Below are 19720 nucleotides of genomic sequence, written 5' to 3'. Positions count from 1 at the left end.
TGTGCAGGCTTCGTGTTTTGACGTTTTTCTCAGTTAGGAAGAGATTTTTTTTTTTCGTCTTTCTTGCTTTTTAATTTGTAATTGATTTGACTTCAGAATAAGGATCATTTAACTATGATAAGTGGCTTTTCTTCTTCCTATTTTAGTGACATGTGAATATTTTACGAATGACCGATAATAAATACCATTTTACAGCTGATAGTTTTGCTATGACAAGGTCACGCCTCCAATATACACCTAACAACAAAGAAAAATATCCCGGCTTTCAATTTAACCTCTTAAGTGTCCAAAACAGGAAATGCTGAGATTGCTGAGGAAGGCAGATAGGCTTCATATAAAACAATGGCACTCAGTTACATCTGGCTAAACTGTAAGTCGACCCCAACATCCCCAACACACTTGGAAAGAGCTGGGCAGATCGATCAAACCAATACTGTATAACAACCCCACTAATATTATAAACGTAAAAGTTTGAGTGTACGGATGCATATGAAGATGTTTGTTGCCCTATTAAACCCCTGAATGAACTTTGATAAAACTTTACAGTATTCAGAATAACATATAAATAGGTAGGCTGCCTTATACCCGGGTGCGGGAACTCATTCTCGGTAGAAGCCACGGGTGGAAGCCAGTCTATCACAACACATGATAACACAGTTCCGCGGTTGCGCCATTGCGGGGATGTTCGGGCGAGCTGGTCTTCCTGGATGCGCGGCGTTCCGCTGCCTCACGTGATTACATTAGTTCACCTTCCTCTTTGAACATCTAAGTGTTGTGCTCCAGTTTTATTAATTGGATTGTGTTGAAGTAAGTTCCTAGGCTATCGTCAAAATCGTGAAAATCTAGGAAGTGTAATAATAATAAATAATAAACTTCATTTATTCAAGTAACAAGACTCAAATTTGTTAGTAATACAAAATGCTTACCCTATGTTAGTAGTTATATATCCTAGGAACACAATATCACACTCAACATATTATATACATATTATAAAACCCGAGTCATCGCTGCTCAACCCCATGCGAGACTTTACAGCAACGGCTCAGGTAAGGACAGTCCAGTCTGTCTGCAATCACGGCCAACATGCTGTTGGAGCTGGCCCGCACTCTACGCACTAAGTAGGCACAACGCTTACGCATTGTAGCGAAAAAACAATGTTTGCAAAATAATGCCATTCTGGGGTAAGAACGTCTTAATGTACCTTTCTTTTTTCCTTCGATGTGCTGAGTCAGGTCTAATCTCTTTTCCGCTCTAGCCGAGATCTATATGTCGCAGGGATATGATAAAAACGGGGATTTGATCAATTCCCTAAGGGATTTGATCAAATCACGGAAGATGTTAAAATAACAACACGATTTTATCTTTTCTCTAAACAAATCTAGTGAATTGAACAAATCCCTAAACTGGTTCAGTGAAATGACAAAAAACATGTCAGTTCTTGTCTTGTGCCTGTAAGAAATTCCTTTATGTAATTCACGTTGTCACAAATCAGCTACATGTTTTAATAAGTGATTATTACAAATAGGCATATCATACGCAACTAGAATATTTTTTATTTTTTAAAGAAATTTTTGTTCACTCTTAAAAAAAAATTGTTCCGAGTACCTAATGGTGAATTTTTATATCAATATTTCCTTGTATTACACACACACCTGATTTTCATAATTATGTAGGTATATCTTACCAAATAAACCTTTAATATCTACGCAATCATAATATCTTAATAATTAATATCAATGCAAAATTATTTTTGTCATTTCACTGAACCAATTTAGGGATTTGTTCAATTCACTAGATTTGTTTAGTGAAAAGATACAATCGTGTTGTTATTTTAACATCTTCCGTAATTTGATCAAATCCCTTAGGGAATTGATCAAATCCCTGGTTTTATCATATCCCTGCGACATATATAACAATACGTGGGCGCAATAACTTTGCAACGGCAATGTTAAGTTGTCTTTAACACATTACATGGAGGAAGCATTTTCGACGCATCATATGGGCATCATTCACCTGCCTCTATTCTAATTTTATTTAGAGTCGGGGCTGCATGCTTTTTTTTCTGACAAGTGACATTATTTCCAGCGACATCGTTAAGTACAGGAATGTGAATAATAAAACACATATTTTGTAACATAACAGTTGCTCAGTAATTTAACATTTAAAATATAATTATCGTACTTTCGAAGCGTGAAAACGAAAACATTGAATGAACAGCGAGTGTTGCATTGCAACGTAAACACTGTATAAATACAGTATCTATTATTATTATTAAAGTGCTTCGGGCTGTAGAAGGTTACTTGTGCATTATTTATACATAATTTTGATATTGCAACACCATCGATGATTTCTCAATGCGCAAGATGAAATGCGTTGCCAGACGTCCCGAAATGTTTCCAAATAGGTTGTTGATCTTTTATATTAATATTATTGTGTGTGTTTTTATCCGTTGATACTTGAATGGTGTTAAGATACAATTAATGCAATAACTATTTAATATACTTACTCGTTTAAATAAACAACATCACATATAGAGTGATCTAAATAAATGTCAGGAAAGTTTATAAACTTATTATTTTCGGCCATTTATTTAGACGCGTTTTTATTACAAGGGTTGTTATAAAAGATACTAGTAGTTTGGTAAAGAAAAACCCATAAAATTATTATCAAAATAAGAACAAATCTGTCCTTGACCGGAACTGTGAAATTACTACTTATAATGATTATGCACATTCTATCATACAAGTCTTGCATAACACTGCATTAAAATATAATTTGACTCAACTACAGCGTATGACACAACAAACTTATTCTTAGATCATTATGTTCAACAAAACCACAGTTAAGTAACATTTATGTTGAAAAAATTAGTTCGATTTGTTTTCTTTGTACTTATTTAGCTGTTTCCCGGTTTCACCCACGTCCTAAGCTAGTTGAGATAAAAAATACTTATCATGTTCCGATATTGTGGTTTCCGATTCTGTGGTGGGTTAAAGTTCTTAGTTCTCGATTTCAGGTCAGGCAAGTATAAAGGTATGTTATGTAAGTTATTTTTTATATCTAAATGGATCTTGGACACTAGTAACTGAGTCACTAGAACTGATAACCATCTTAAGGAAACGGGCCACAAAATCTAAAGTCAGTTCGTAGCTTGGCTCAGACACTCAAAACAATTTGATGGCAGAGATAATGAAGTCGTTCACCTAATGTTAAAAAAAAAATACGCTTGTCCGAAACACAGACAAACAATTTGTTCGGCAAGGTTATTCGATGAAATGCAGTTTGCACATTGTATGGTGCTCTCTCTTACAAACTTTGCCCCTCTGAAGCTTGCTGCTATAGCAACTTCACGTTAGTAAATTCAAACAAAGCACTAAGTCTAGCTCTTGTCTAATAACTTTGCTAGTCTAATGAGTCATTTCTTCGATTCTTATTGATAAATCGAGATTGACATCTAAAACTGAAAAAAAAACATTCAGTTCAGCAATTCATGGGCTTAGTGCGTTCAGACAAATAAACAAACTCTTCTGTTGAATATATTGCTATAGATTTGTTATTAATACAAACATGTAGACAATTAAAAAAAATACTAGACTAATAAGCTTATAATTTTTTAATCACGTAACATTACAACAAGATTGATTTGTGATTAAATCTTTTAATTAAGGCGTTTTACTTTAAAATACATACGTGTGAGACTAATTGCAAATCAATCAAGACATCATTATTTTTAATTATTCTGTAATTGCTATACATGAAAATTAATGTTTTTTTAACAAACCTACTTGCTGGTAAATGCCTTGCTAATTAGATGTTAGACATTCTTATCTACAGTTCTATACATCTTATACGTTTCGAAACGCGTTGTTTCGATTATGATCCAAAAAGGGATATTTCCAAATGGGATTTTCCAATTTTAAATTAATCCCACAGTAGCTTTTGCAAAAAAAAATTGAACATTCTTTCTTCCATGCAAGTCGACTTATCCCATCTCTCCATAACCTAAAATATCTCTCAACTCTCCCGCAGTCGGGTAACAGCATGACAAACACTAAAAGGTGAGAGAGGTATAGGGGCGCTGCGCGAGAGTTGAGCAACCATCATTGGTCAAGGCGATCTGCACCTCTTGACATATCGCACGAATTGCCAACACACAAATATCTATGAAGGATCCATTTGCGAAATGAGATATAATGCAGCATCACTACTGATTTCCACAAAAGGTTCAGAAGTGTTGTCTTTAGTAATATGAACCATATTTCGACACCGCCCGGCAGCCAGAACCATTATGAACAACACTTGAATCAAATGTTTGTCCAGTTAGGTTCAAAGATGCTTTTTTATTCAGAAAAAAAAAGTTTTGACAAGACGCACAGCCCAAGTATGAAAACTGGCTTATCTGGGCGACTTACTTTATGATAACTTTACAAATTATCTCCTACCTGAATGGCTGGTGCTGGTGCACCGTCCCTCCACCGAAATACCTATGAAGATTGTTAGGTACTAAAAATGGCCATTAGGTACCAGGTACCTATTACCGCTTGCACGATCTCTAATAACCCCTCTGTAAGCGGAGACACCTTGGAACTGCCGACCCCATAAGAAGCAGAGCTTGTTAATTGATAATAAATACTAGTGACCTTCACCGGGTCGTCAATCTACCGGCTGGCATGTGATAGAGTGGCAATACTTTATGAAATACTATAGTAAATGATACTTTTCTGGATGTTTCCATCGAATATTTTATTAATTAAAAGCGTACCCTTGACAATCTTAACAATTATTTTATTTTGGACAGACGACATGCATGTTAGGTCCACAATTGAGTTGAGTGGTTCGGTTAAAGATTTGTAAACTACATGGTATCCACTATACCAACTTGATTCTTCTAAGAAAGACCAACTTACTCACACGAGCAACTCTAGACATTGAAAGTGTAAGGTAAACAATTTGCAAAGACGAATCATTTATGAGATAAGACTATGAAATCAGGACAGTATAGAAATTAGTACATTAAATTGGTAAGCGGAAAAGTGATTATTTAATTTTAATTATTTGTATTAGCTTTTGGCCAACTCTGAATAATTATTTTTAGTCAGGCGTCTAGAAAATACAGTCTTGAGTCTATCATATTTATCATTAGCTAAACCAAACCAAGGTTCCTCAGGTTGTTCCCCCGCCGCCGCAGCCGGACAGAGGATGCCAATTTCTAGGAACTGCGTGTGCGCAACCTACGATTATACCAGTTTCTATCTTCCGCTATTTGCAACCGATAATCAAATTAAAACAAGTGTTTTTTTTTTATAATTGCTGGTGAGTAATGTTTGGGTTCGGTTATACTGGGACTGGGAATAAACCACGTTACTGGCGATAAAATGGCGTGAAGACCTATTGGCGGTCACAGCAGCTTACATTAACATTCCCAGCTGCAAAAAAACAGCACGTTGGGACGGACATCCAACACGACCGGAGAGAGATCGGTAATACCGACATTTACGTGCTCTCCGATGCACGGGTGCATCAACCACCAACTTCCAGACTTCGAGCAATTTCATATGAAAAACGAACTTGTTTACCACACCTAGGCAACATGTTTGGAAAATTGAAAATCCATTCACAGAATACAATTTTCATTCATCCCAAGCAGCAACAAAATTCAAATAGAACCTGAAATAAATATGTAAAAGCTATTTTATAATATGTATTATGTCGTCTGTAGGTTCATTTAACCACCATCATATTGAAATTATATCAAGTATGTAACACTAATGGACTATGTCACGCACACTTAGAAGAAGTCGGTCATTATTAAAGGCACTGTTAGACATGTTCAGTACTGAAACCAAGTATATTCTGTTCTGTGGGTTCAAGTAATAATAAAAGCTGTTGTATAAAGCTTTTATAATAAGATTTTTTGTAAAGTAGTAATATATTGATTTCTGACACTTACGCGAATATTAGACATTTAAATAAAACTACTTTTACGGATTTTATCGCGTTATATTAATATTATTTAATGCCGACGTTTCGGATCCTTTACAGCATCCATGGTCACGGGCAGCCTAAGGTGTTGGTCGTCTTGATATATTAGTTACAAACAGCTACCCTACATTTTGTTGATTATTATTGACAATCCGATTCACGCAAAACGAGCTCACTGTATCCATAGGTCGAGCAGTTGTAGGCTTGGATTTTGATTTAATAGTTTCTATGATGGGATTCCAAGCAGGAGGTATGCACCAGCCATCTTCTCTATTGAAATTTGGATGTTTTTTAAGTTCAATAGCCTCGCGAATCATCCTAGGTAGGAATCGGTTTTCTCTTGCAAGGACTTGTGGTTTATCAAATCTGATGTAATGCTGGGCCTTGTCTAGTGTGTGTTCACAAACTGCTGACTGTCTGGAACGGCGACAAACACAAAATGTAGGGTAGCTGTTTGTAACTAATATATCAAGACGACCAACACCTTAGTCTGCCCGTGACCATGGATGCTGTAAAGGATCCGAAACGTCGGGATTAAATAATATTATTAATATAACGCGATAAAATCCGTAAAAGTAGTTTTATTTAAAAGTAGTAATATGTTGAGAAATAAATAACTAGCCTTTTTCCAAATTATTTTGGTGTCGGCTTCCAGTCTATCCAGATGCAGCTGTAGGGTACAAGTATTTTACAAGGAGCGACTGCCTATCTGACCTCCTCAACCCAGTTACCCGGGCAACCCAATAACCCCTTGGTAAGACGAAAGATTGGTCAGACTTTCGAGCTTCTGACTACCATTAATTAATTATCTACTCAACTATTTATCAAGAGTTTCTTGACTTTGCTGGTATATCTAATATTACTTTAAGTATAAGAAAAGGCCATTGCATTGACCTGTGGCTAATAATATACATTATGGACGTTAATTTCTAGGTTAGATCATATAACCTGTCATAATTTAAAAATATAATGATATACCTATTGTAAGGTTTAACTGGGGCCAAACCGCTAGAAGTTTACTACAAACTAGTCTAACTATAATATATAAAGCCAGCCTACGTAATATATAGTTCGTTATAAAGATAGTTATTTATGCAAGTTATACCATGGGAGTGTTATCAAAAATAAAATTACCAAATCAATTTTACTTCAAATATAATTTATTTGTCATAAAAAATAACGAAATACAAATTGCGCTACAACTTCAATGAAATAGTATTTTTAATACATTAATCTCTTTCTACCAAACTGCGAATGACATGTCTAAACCACTTTTCAAAGACGTCTTTACTCATTTCGGCTAACACATTAATAGGCAAAATGACTTCTGAAGTTTCTTTTAATAATAGGACTTTAAGTACATGTTCACAAATGTAGAAAAAGAATAATATAAACACTTTTATCAACGAGTAAAAATCACAGTGAGCTCATAAATCTAAGTTAGACGTACTTTAGGAACTAGTCTAAGGTTTGGGCAGCAGCTGGTCTAACGTTAGACCTTCGACCACGTTGTTGGCGGCTTCCAGAAGATTCGTTGAGACAGTCTTCTCTAAATGAGGTTTGGTGGCCCTCAGGATTTCGCCACGGTTCTGGTTAATGGCTTGGTTTGCAGCCTCACCTAGAGAAGTAAAAATAAGTTTTATCAGTCCGTTTATTTAATACGATATTTATTTAAATTTTATCATAATGAAGTTCTCGGTCACGGCAGTAAGTTTGTTTGCGAAAAACTCAAAAACTACTGGTGAAATAGAATTTTAAACCCATGAGGAAGGTCGTTATAAGGCATAACATAGGGTGATGATTTACAAAAACAAAACTTTTGAAATCAATAGTTTGTAGAATTTTGCCATAATAATTTTGAAATGACAAGTTTTTGACCATGGCACGTAATTAATCAAAATTTTTGTGTGGCATAGGGGGCCGAGCACGAACGAGGTTATGTAATCGTAACTTTAACTGAAGTAATAATTTAAATCAATATCTACAATGAATGTTACACATCAGCAATAAACATATATAAAGTCAGTGTAATAACTAATTCCTTATTTCCACAAAAAAAAAATTGTATATGTTAAAATCCCTGTCATAACCTCTTTTAAGGAATATGTCGATTTATAACACAACTTCTAATTGAGGAAGCCTTTTCAACCAACTGCCAAGAAGACTTATACTTTAAGAAAAAATAATCATGAGGGTTGATACAGTGACATGGAAAAGACGAGCATTCCTTTAATTAAACATTCCTATTTCAATAAATAATCATATAAAAGTAAAAACTCCCACAAACTAACCTAAGTTCTTGTCTCCGTTGAAGAGTCCGTCGAGCTTGACCCTGTAATCCTTGATGTTGATGTCGGTGTCAATCTTCTTGAACTTCACGTAGTCTACTCCGTCCTTGTTGACAATCTGCGTGTGGAGGACCAGCTCAGCGTCGCATTTCACTGGAACATGGAGAACGATCATGTTATGCAGAATATATAGATGGTTGGGAGTTATAATTACCTTGATCTCTTTTAGAGTTATAGAGAATAGGAGAATGTAAGATTTGATAGCTATTTTAGAGTTTCTTTTAGACTATTTCTTCTTTTTGATCGATCCCAAGAAGGAGGTACTCAATTTGAATGCTTATTATACAATTCATTTTTATGTTTGCTCGGACATCGTTTTTGATACTCAATAGAAATCTTTACGTCGTCAAGGGTGTGGGAAATCTTTGGCAGATGTAAATCATTTGGTATTCATCGTAAAGCAAATTTTCCTCATTTATTATAGGTGTTGGCAAATGTTCTGTACTGACGTGCTGACGAGCGAGTACCATGTGACTCCGATTTTCCGTACATAACCAATCACGTCATACGTATTCCTATCCACCGAGAGCAAATTAAGATGTCTAACACGTTCAAATTGCCAAAAACACTTAATACACACACACTTAATACCAATGACGCAAGCAAGAAATAATATATAAAACTAGCTTCCTCCCGCGGTTTCGCCTGCGTCCCGAGATAACTGCTTCCCCGTAGCCGGATTGTTACCTACAAAAACTATCCTTTGTCCTTCTCCCGGGAGTAAACTACCTCCTCTCCAGTTTTCATCTTAATCCGATCTATGTATATATGATCTATGTATATATAAAATAGATTATTCATAAAGTCCTCACCAGCATCAGCATTAAGGTTTCCTTCTCCCTTCAGGGGCACGATGAGGACCTGACCGTCCAGTTTGTACTGGCCTTCGAAGTGCAGCTTGGGGAAGCGGACGCGAGCCTTAATCTTCAACGTGTCGAGATCCACCCTGAAAATAGTTATAGGAAAATATAATATTTCGTGCTGAAAAGAATCTTGGATAAGAGAGGGCTGAACTAATTGGCCTTGTAAAAAATGAAACCAGGTTTGAGATGGTTATTGATAGCATGCAAGAATTTTGTGAAGTTTTCTCTTTGCAAAGTAGTCATTTACGTGTATTACACGCATAGCAAAATATGTACTGGCCGAAGTTTATTGCTATTAGACCTTACTACTGCTCTGGCAATACGCTTCAGAGCGTTATTACTAAAACTATTTTATCAGGCTCTATCAATGACTTTCAAATAATATTCTGCTATTTTTATTATTAACTTAAATGCCATCTGTCTTAAATGATTAAAACTTGTAAATTAAATCAACCTGGTCTTGATCATAAATCTTATTCAAGCGCGTGCGCTACGCAACACGAATGCTCTTGTTTAACGCTTCTGTTACTAGATGGCGCTGGCTATGTTAGAAATATTATCATCATCAAAAGCTTAATTAAGAATTAAGATGATTATTTTTTTGTTATCTTTCACAGAATCAGAAACATCCTCAACAAAGAAAAAATCACCCCAAAATACTTAATCCTACATGTATCTTTACGTCATTATTTTTTCACGGTATGCAAATCTTGGTTGTGGGAGTCGGATATGACAATCATGACTGCACAACCTTGCCTAATAATTTAAAATAATTGCAGTATTCCGTCATTGTGTCTATACTAGAAACATCGGAATCTCGTAATCACAACGGTATCTACTACGTCTATAAATTGTTTGTCTTACTGCGGATTTCAACAAACTATCTGTGGAGTTACTAGTGCTTATTAGAGATAGAATTTTGACATGAAAAACACTCCATACGAGTAATGTCAATTTCTTGTCCGTAGTAAGCAAGTCCTCACATAGATAGGTTATTGAAATCCACCGCAGGTAGAAAGCCCTCTTACTATCACATTTATTTCTCACCAAAACAATTCCTATTTAATATACAAGTTTTAATATATGCCAAGAATGTAATCATTTGACATTGCTAACTTTGCGAGAGATTGGTGCCTGACGTTGATGCACCAGCACAATCATTATACATTACACAGGTCACCAGGGCTCTTTATTCACATTGTTTCTAAAAATGTTTAAAGGAGTACTTACGTCAAACTCTTGATAACGAAGCTGCCAGCACCAGTGACCTTGATGTTGTGACCTGTGGCACGAAGAGGCGTGTTGTCAGCTGTCAGGGCTTTGATCTGAAACGTCAACAGTAGTAGATGAATAATATTGAATCTTCAGGGTTATGAGGTCCTAAGATGGCGATGATAATAAAGCACAAAGTAGTAAAAGTTTTACTTTTCACAAGCGATCGTCAGTTGCTGAAGAAAATCACTAGGCTACCTACTAAACGTACGCGACAATGTTATTCTTTCATCTTTTATGACACCCATCATTTATAACCTTGCAGATGAATGAAAAGAAATTGGAAGAGTGGCACGATACACTTTCACTTCAAAGTGCTTCGTTTTCATTTGCCACTAATACCAAAAAATTGATAGGTACTTCTTTTGAAACCCATTAAGCTCATGTTTAACAGTCTCCTTTGAATATGAAGAATTGCTGTACTTCATATGACCTACTCACCTCAGGAATAAAGAAGGGTTCCAGGCTAGGCACATCCAGCTCGGGGATTCCAGTTGATATCTGTGGTCTCAGCGCTTCGATGGACTTCTTCACGCAATCGTTGATTGTGGCAGGGTCTCGCTTGCACACTTGGATGTAACTCGCTGAAAAAAGATAACATTGCATATAGATATGTAGTTGTTTATGGTATCACTACATATGCGTATCTATTGGATAAAAAAAAAATGCTCTTTTACATTCATCCCTAAAAATGTTATCCCAATCTCACGACGTTGTATAATTCTTTTGTGTTTTAAAGGTTAAGTTTAAGGTTGTGTAGGTAGAGAAAAAGAAGAAGAAAGAAAAGAAAATAAGTTTTATTGCGCAGAATATAAGACGCATAAATGCCCTTAACAAAATGAGCATAACATAAATAAAAAGATAAAAAAGAACAATAGAACAAATTTAAGGGAAAATATGCGTCCCAAAGCGCGCAATACGGCCCTCGCTCAGCATAATGCTGCGACCCGAGCTCTCGATCTAGAGATCTCGATAAAAATATATTGTTTGACCTATCATGGATAGAGATATCTCAAATTTTGGGGAAGGTTAATCTCTATTTAATATCTACATACGGCACAGCAATACGTATGTACAGCACCACAATCTTACGAGCAAAATGACTAAAAAAATCACGATTACGAAATGCGATGCGACAACAGAAACCTAAGTAACTCTAGCGTATTATTAACCTGTATACCAAGTGACTAAACTCATTAAACGGCTACTCATCAATTAACACATGCGTGATTATGTCACTAAGAGAACCCACCCACTGGAGTCTGAACAGTCGGGCGATAGCTGGCCCGATAGTTGAAAAATTTTTAGTCGGGCTGATACCAGGTATTTACTTATTTGCTTATACTAATATTAATTTCCACACTTATTTATGAACCCATACTAACTGTCGGCCGACTAAAAGTTTAAAGTGTGCGATTTTTTCGCCCGTAAAATACGCTGAATTAAGACAAATGTATTTCCAAGTGCCTATTCACAGAAAAGCCTTAGCGTTCTATTTTGTTTGAGCATCGGGCATTGGACGGTAAAAGGAAGAATTGAAAATAGAACATACCAAACCTCGCATCAAAACACGGGCGTAAAAAATACGCCAACCGCGAGCGTAAAAACTCCAAACGCGATGTAAATACGGCCATGCAAACGGATATTAATATATGTATAGATACCATAGTTGTAAAAGCAGGCTCTAAATATAGATGGTGGGGGACTGGACGCCATAGATTCCCAGACCCCCTCCACTCAGGCGAGGTCGGAGTGCCGCTGGGCCTTTTTAGTGGGTATACCGGAAACGATTTTACCGGGGAGTCCCACATACCCCTCTCCCGTCCCCCGACGGGAAGGGGATGCGTAATAGCATTTTTAGCCCAGCGACAACAAAAAAAAAAAAAAAAAAAAAAAGGCTAAAAAGGCTCTATAGGTAGGCTCTTAATACAGACACCATAGACCTTAAACTTGACAACATTGCAACGTCCATGTACTTATGACACATACAATGAAATGACTTGTGCGGTAATTGCACTTCACAACGTCTAATGCTGTACTACTCGCGTCAAGCCGCACATTATATACGACAATGGCTTATTATTATATATTGTACGGATATGGTCACTATTCGTAGCTGTGTTTCCTAAAGTCTGGTATTAGATTGTATTGTTATGATCATCCTCCGAGCCTTTTTCCCAACTATATTGGGGTCGGCTTCCAGTCTTAATATTGTTATGATACATTGTAAATAAGAAATGGGAATTTCGTGTCGATTTTTTAGTAGGATCTACTTCCTTATTCAATGAATAAATGGCTATGTTGAATCCCGCAAGTAATATCTATATGTATCGTTCACAATACTGAATGGTATACCTAAATATTTTTATCGCTGCTGACATTATATGCTACGAGGCATTCATATTTCAGGCTTTCGTTGAATGAAAATATTTCAGCAGTTTCGGAGATAACCCGTTTAGCACAAGCACACAACAAGTTAAATTCTTTCAATGTCAGCAAGGATTATGCTAGAAGCATTTATATTTTTATCTACCTATATGAATATATTAACGCCCGGAACCTTATTGATTTGAATAAAATAATTGTTCTCATCCATCTGTGAACTTGAACTTAAAAAATAAACGGTTTTTTATCGAATGGAAAATTTATTTATTTATGTTTAGGGTCAATAGACGGAAGTTACTTTGTTTAGTAATAGGTTATTTTGGTAACAGATTTCGATTTTTGTGCGAAACGGTTAGGAGTTATGGGGGGGAGAGGGGCTAGTTAGGGGAAAGGCTAAATAATTATTAATTACTAGCTGGTGCCCGCGACTTCGTCTGCGCAGGTTTAGTATTTAGAACAATATGTTTACAAATTGTAGCCTATGTGTTATTCTGATGTATAAGCTATATTATTGTAAAGTTTTATTAAAATCCATTCAGTAGTTTTTGCGTGAAAGAGTAACAAACATACATACATACAAACTTTCGCGTTTATAATATTAGTAGGATGAAAGTGAAGAGTTACTAAGAGTTTGGTTGCATATTTTCTTAACCGTGTTAATCACAAGATCTGCCCTTCGTCGTTGCAAAATAGCCCATACATCGGGAAGGCTGTTTAGGCTACTATTTTATCTGAATCCCCGTAGAAGTTTCCTGGGGACGCTGGTGAAACCATTGGCAGTAGCTAAAACATTATTTATTTATAGTACAATTTGCACTATGTACGTATTCATTACAGTCGACTCTTGTTAATTCAAACCTGCGATATTTCGAACCTCTCGTTAATTCAAAGTTACCACAAGTTCCCTACAAAATCTCTTTATATTTCGAACTAAATCAATACATTTTTATGCACTTAGTAATTCGAACGAAAATAGCATTGCTTTATAACAAAACGACGCGTTAATTCGAATTCTTAGTCGTCCAACAGTCGAGAATTCAAAGTTGCAGAGAGAATGAGGCGGAAAGATTCTAAGTCAGGAGTCAGAGAGCAGTCTGAGTAGCAGCAACCTTTTCTTGAAGCAGTATGACGGAGCTGTTTCGAAAGATTAATTACATTATGAATACATGTATGCACACAAATGTGTCTTTAAACTTTTGACATTGTTATAAAATAGCAGTTAACAAATAATAATTGATCAATACTTAGTAATTCGAAGTTTTGTTTATTTTCTCTCACAAATTTCGAACCATTTAATATTTCAAAAACTCGATAATTCGTAATATTTTAAGAGTCCCTCGAGTTTCGAATTAACGAGAGTCGACTGTATTAAGTTTTAACTTTATTTCATTCTCATACGGAAGCATTTATCAACGCATATACTCCATCACTATGATATAAAATTTACATAGAATCGTAATATCAATATGATACAATGAGCTTATGATGAATTTTCTTGGAATAGGTCGTGATATATAATAATAATAAACATTATGAACATTTGTTGTTATAATGGTGTTGGTATTATGGATTGAAATAACTATAGGTACCATTAGGTACAGTGGGTTTGTTGACAATGCCATTTATTGGCGTAACTTGGTGTAAACTTTTTGTTTTTACAATTTAGTTATATTAGAAATGTTTATGTTATCCTACCTTGAAATATTACAGTTTTCCCGGTACAGTATTAATGCGAAAATATAATAAGATTTACAAAATAAAGGGATAGATTTGATAGACATATACAAAAATATTACAAACATTCTTCGCTCGTGTTTTGTTCTAACTAAAACTTTTTGATGAATACCACAAACAAACTAAAATTAATAATGAACATCTAAACTACCATAGTACCTACCTACTCATAATGCTTTTCAAACGCAATCAGAAATAATAATGCTTAATCAGTGTGTCATATTTCGAAATAGGTAAATTATATGTAGGACAATATAATAGGACAATATTTTAATATTTTTCAAATGACTTACTTATTCATATTTTTTATCGAATTAATAATTTTAATACGGATTTGAATTTGTTTGGGAAACCGTAGACAGTTCTAAATCAATACAGACTTTTAACCTGAAGTCCGAACATTCTAATTAAAAACTAACGAATTCCTTATTTCAATTTCTTAATAGGTAACCTTTTCTACTTAAATTATTAAATAAATCATTCTTTGTTTAATCTCCTTTTGTACAATTATAGTAACGAAATAATTAAATGATTTCAACTATAATTTAATGACTGATAAATAAAACATAAAATACTCACGAATTTCTTTAAATAAGCCGCCATTTATCACGCAAAAGAAAACAAAAGAAGACGTCAAAAATGTATGTAAAGACGCCATGATTCACTAAGGAGGATTTAACACAAAGTTCTATTTAGCGCGTCTGAAGTCTCGGACCTCACTAACCCTTGCACGAAGACCAAAGATATTATATACCTCGGTTACGAACGAAGATTCAAGCGCCACCGGCTGCGAAAATCAAGGTGACCAGACTTAGAAACGTAACTATAAAATACCTAGCAACATAAAAAATTGCCGAAAAAATCCTACACGTAAAAACTTGGAATAAATATTGACGTGTTTACTGCTTTGGGAACTGGTCCTTTAACGTTGTGTAATAGGACCAACTTTGGGTTTAATTACATTAGGTACAAAACTTCTTCATTGTTTTTCGAAATAAAGTATAATTAAGTTAACACACGTGCAACCAAATGATAAGCAAAGATGTCAATGCTCACCAACGAGGTTTTGATTTCTGAATGCATAAATATTTTAAAATTCTATTATGTGACATTCGTACAAAGCTTTTTCAATTGAGTCATACCAGTATTAAATCACAATATAAACTTTTTGATGTTAGATTTATTAAACATTCGTTAAAGTGGAGAAGTCACATTTTTCTATTTATTCGTATCGCTCGGTTCCGTTGCGTCTGTCTGAATTTCAGTGACTGACGTACACGAATCGCTTTAACTATGAGTGTAACAGAACCTTTTCATACTTTAACCCATTAATCATTTCATCACATAAACTCATGTTTTCACAAAAAGCGGTTCATTTTACCTAAAAATATTATTTTGATTCCCTTCTCAAAATTTTTGTTTTTCTTTGCATCCTACCTGCGAACACAAAGAATATTTTCTTAATAAGCATTGTATCTAGCCTTCAAAGCTTATTTACAGCCAGTTTCTTCATCAAAAGTAAAAGCCAAAGTAAAAGTAACGGTCAAATTCATTTTTTCTATTAGTTTTGCTGTCACTTTAGCCTTGAAAAAACTAATTTGACCGTTACTTTTACTTTAGACATTACTTTGACTTTTACTATTGATGAAGAAACTGGCCGTTAATAATATCGATGAACAACTTTTAAAAAATCAAGTTCACTATTCGATGGCCACGTGACTAAACTTTGCACTGACTTAAAATTCACGTTTAATTAATCAGTTTGGAACTTTAATTCATAATAAATAAAGTGTAAAGTACAAAATTGTGCTAAAAGTTCGAGCTTAACTAATATGAACTTTGTTTCTTTATCAATAAGATCCATTGTCGTACTTGCTTATCTATAAAGAATTATACAGGAGGGATTTCCACCTCACCCAATGATGAATTATTATTTTAATTATATAACGAACATCGAAAATGTCTATTAATCGGATCATTTCAATCTAAACATTTAAATCATTAAAACGTAACTGAATTTTGCCATTTCATTTCATTTGAGTTTATGAAAATTGCATCATTAACTCCTGCCTGACGCCTGATTAAAAGGTTATAATCATCTGCCAAGCCTTCGTAGCGCTCCAGTATAAACCAATTAATTATCAACATATATGGGCCTACCTAAACATTTATCATGTAACCCGGTCTTCAGACAGACCTCAACTTCAAAACCTTTTCGTGAAATAAACCTATGTTATACTTCGGCCGTTCAGAGAATGCGTTCCTGACACCTATCAGTTAGTCACGACTAGTGATGGGCACAACATAACACTGAGTTCGTTACCGTTCCTTCAAAATGAACCGCCGCATTATTTTAAGATTATTTTCGTTTTAAATTGGCGGAATCATTTGTTTTATATTTTAGTTATTTAAGTGGAAACCAAAAAAAGGTAATATTCATATAATAAAATTGTTTTATTTATTCTTTGTTACAAGTACATTGAATTGAATGTGCGAACAGAATATTAATCAGACTCCGATTTGCTTGAGGAGGTGGTGTCTTCATCATCATCTTCGCCTACATGTATAATTATATTATTATCAATAACAGAATCAATCCTGATATCTCGGTCTAACAAAAGCCGGGTAATCAAATAAAAACAGATCGAAAACACTTGAAAAACGTGGTCTATGCGCACGAAACGACAACGGACGACTGTTTTAGCGTCACAAAATGGCGGCCCATAACGCCATTTGGGGTTACCATTTTTAATCTAAGTATAAAAATGCGGTTTGGTCATAGTTTTATTTTTATATTTCATAAAAGTTATAATTAAGTCTTATAGTCCATTATTTTCCAATTCTTAAAAAGAAAATCAAAACGTATTATTTTATATTATAACTGTATAAGAACAGATTACGATACTTGCCTGTTATTTTTAGCACAGCACTACAAAATATAAACCGCTGACATAACCTTGTAATAGCGCAGTATAGATTTAGAAAAATATTGTTTACCAAGTTATTTGACACTCAGTTTGGCACAAAATTATAACATTCATTGATTATTGATATAATAATGTTGTTTTAATGCTCCTCAATTGTTAAAACGGTAAACAACCAGCAAAAATATTTTTATCGTAACTGCAACGCCATTGCAAAGTTACGTCGTCAGTTCAATCGCGACGTGTCAGGAACGCATTCTCTGAATGGCCGAACTATAGTTTCATCGCTATTTACATTGCCAGTTTTCGATACTTTACAGATATTCATGGTCTTCATGAATATCACATAGTAACTGCTCTTGTTGATAAGCATCTTAATTAGCTGGATGTAATTATAAAATTCCTAGCCATGATATAATGATATAAATTCTTAGCACATTACAGGTCTGTATATAAAAATAGTATGCTAGGTATGTCTAAACAATTTACATGATATCAAAGTCATTTTTTTTCTGGACCCGCCATCCGCACCCAACCTTACCAAGGGGTATCAGATTGCCCGGGCCTCTTCAAACCAACTGAGTTACACAGTTCGGTGTAAAACACTGGTACTCCGCTGCATCAGGTGAGATTGGAAACCGACCCCAACATAGTTGGAAACAAGCTGGGCTAATGTTGAGGTAGGTATAGTACCCATAGCATCGCGAGAATAAAAATAAATGGGAAAATAAGTGACGAAGATAAAGTCGAAAGGAAAGTCGGATACCGGTATCCATAATGAATTTCAAAAAGAAAAGATCCCAAAATAAAAACATAAGTACTCATTCAGTCAAAACTAGTTTAAAACACATTTCACCAACAGGTAGAGTGGTTTATTAGGAAGCCAGAGCAAGTCACCGGTTTTCAAATAAAATCATTTGAAACGTAGTTTTCGTATCCGTACAAAATTCTCAAATCTATTTTTATATTTTATGGCCGAAGATTATAAACGATTATTTATATTTATTACACTCTAAGGTCATATAATGAAACCTATTCCTTGTCTCGATTTGATTACTAGACAACGAATTAAGATGCAACTTTTTACGCGATTACAAAAAAACATGTTTAGTTTTTTTATTTGAATATTAAATGGCGTATAATCGATCATAATAATAATTTTATTCGCGGTTTCCTTTTGTAAGTCCTTGCACGAATCACTATAGTGACGTGTGATAGATCAAACTGGATGTGAATTGATAATTCATTGCTTTTAATAGACATAGCAACTATAATAACTATACACTATACTAGATATGTCCTTCTATTCTATTGCCTACAGCCCCTTAATCTCCTCTCGTCATAATCCCACTTTTTTGCTTAGTTTTTTTGTGAATTAAGAAATTATTAAATCTTTGTCTTATCTCTGAAATCATTTTGAAGGGACAATCAAGTTTACAGGCAACAAAAACTTTGTTCATTTTATTTTTGTGAAAATTTCCAGGCCCTCATGAAAAACCATGAAAAACAACAACTTTAATGATTGTATAGGTACAGCGTAAAGTTGGAATAATTACTGAATTAGCTGTAAACACCTCGGATCTTTTAAGTACACGTTTCCTGAAACTGATGTACTCGTAAATATAAACAACACATCACATCTATGCCTTAATCTATGACTGTCTATGATTGATTTTTTAGACGATGATGAACATCAGAGGCGATATCTGATAACTAGCCTTTTGGTAGGGTTACCCGGATAACTGAGTTGAACAGGTCAGATCAGACATTAACTTGTAAAACTATGGTACTCAGATGCATCTGGCTACAAAGTTGGGAAACGGTTAAGCAGTTTTGATTCCAAAGAACAATTCTCTGGGTACATTCCACACGTTAAATAGATATACAAATATCTAGAAAGCATTTAAAAAAATTATTTCGCAATCAAAATCCTGCAATAAAATTAAAAATAATTACCATATAAACTGATTAGTCACTCGCACTGTGTGACTAAATTAAAAAACTTGCTCTGCTTTTTCTGTTACTTATTTTCGCTCATGTAATCCTTTGCCGGCCTCATAAAGGAACTCCTATTTAGAATTCTATGCTCCACACCCACCAGATATTCTAGAAATCCCATCACACATGAAAAAACACGAATGGATCCAACACTTTACCACAGCAAGTTACAATTACCTATTTCTAACAAAAACATAATAACAAAAACCGCGCC

The 19720-nt window shown here is 34.8% G+C and overlaps 1 protein-coding gene across 1 annotated transcript; it reads right to left on the bottom strand.

Moving 5' to 3' along the window:
- Positions 1–7120: 7120 nt before the first annotated feature.
- LOC124644796 lies at positions 7121–15322 on the bottom strand. Its single transcript, XM_047184362.1, has 6 exons — positions 15164–15322; positions 10907–11049; positions 10424–10518; positions 9143–9276; positions 8274–8423; positions 7121–7600 (listed from the first exon to the last, which is right to left on the bottom strand). The coding sequence occupies exons 1-6, from the start codon at positions 15240–15242 to the stop codon at positions 7446–7448; spliced, it is 756 nt and encodes a 251-aa protein (XP_047040318.1). The 5' UTR covers positions 15243–15322; the 3' UTR covers positions 7121–7445.
- Positions 15323–19720: the final 4398 nt, after the last annotated feature.

The sequence above is a fragment of the Helicoverpa zea genome, chromosome 2 (genome assembly GCF_022581195.2).
Source record: "Helicoverpa zea isolate HzStark_Cry1AcR chromosome 2, ilHelZeax1.1, whole genome shotgun sequence".
Classification (NCBI taxonomy): domain Eukaryota; kingdom Metazoa; phylum Arthropoda; class Insecta; order Lepidoptera; family Noctuidae; genus Helicoverpa; species Helicoverpa zea.
This window is presented reverse-complemented; position numbering and strand designations above follow the sequence as displayed.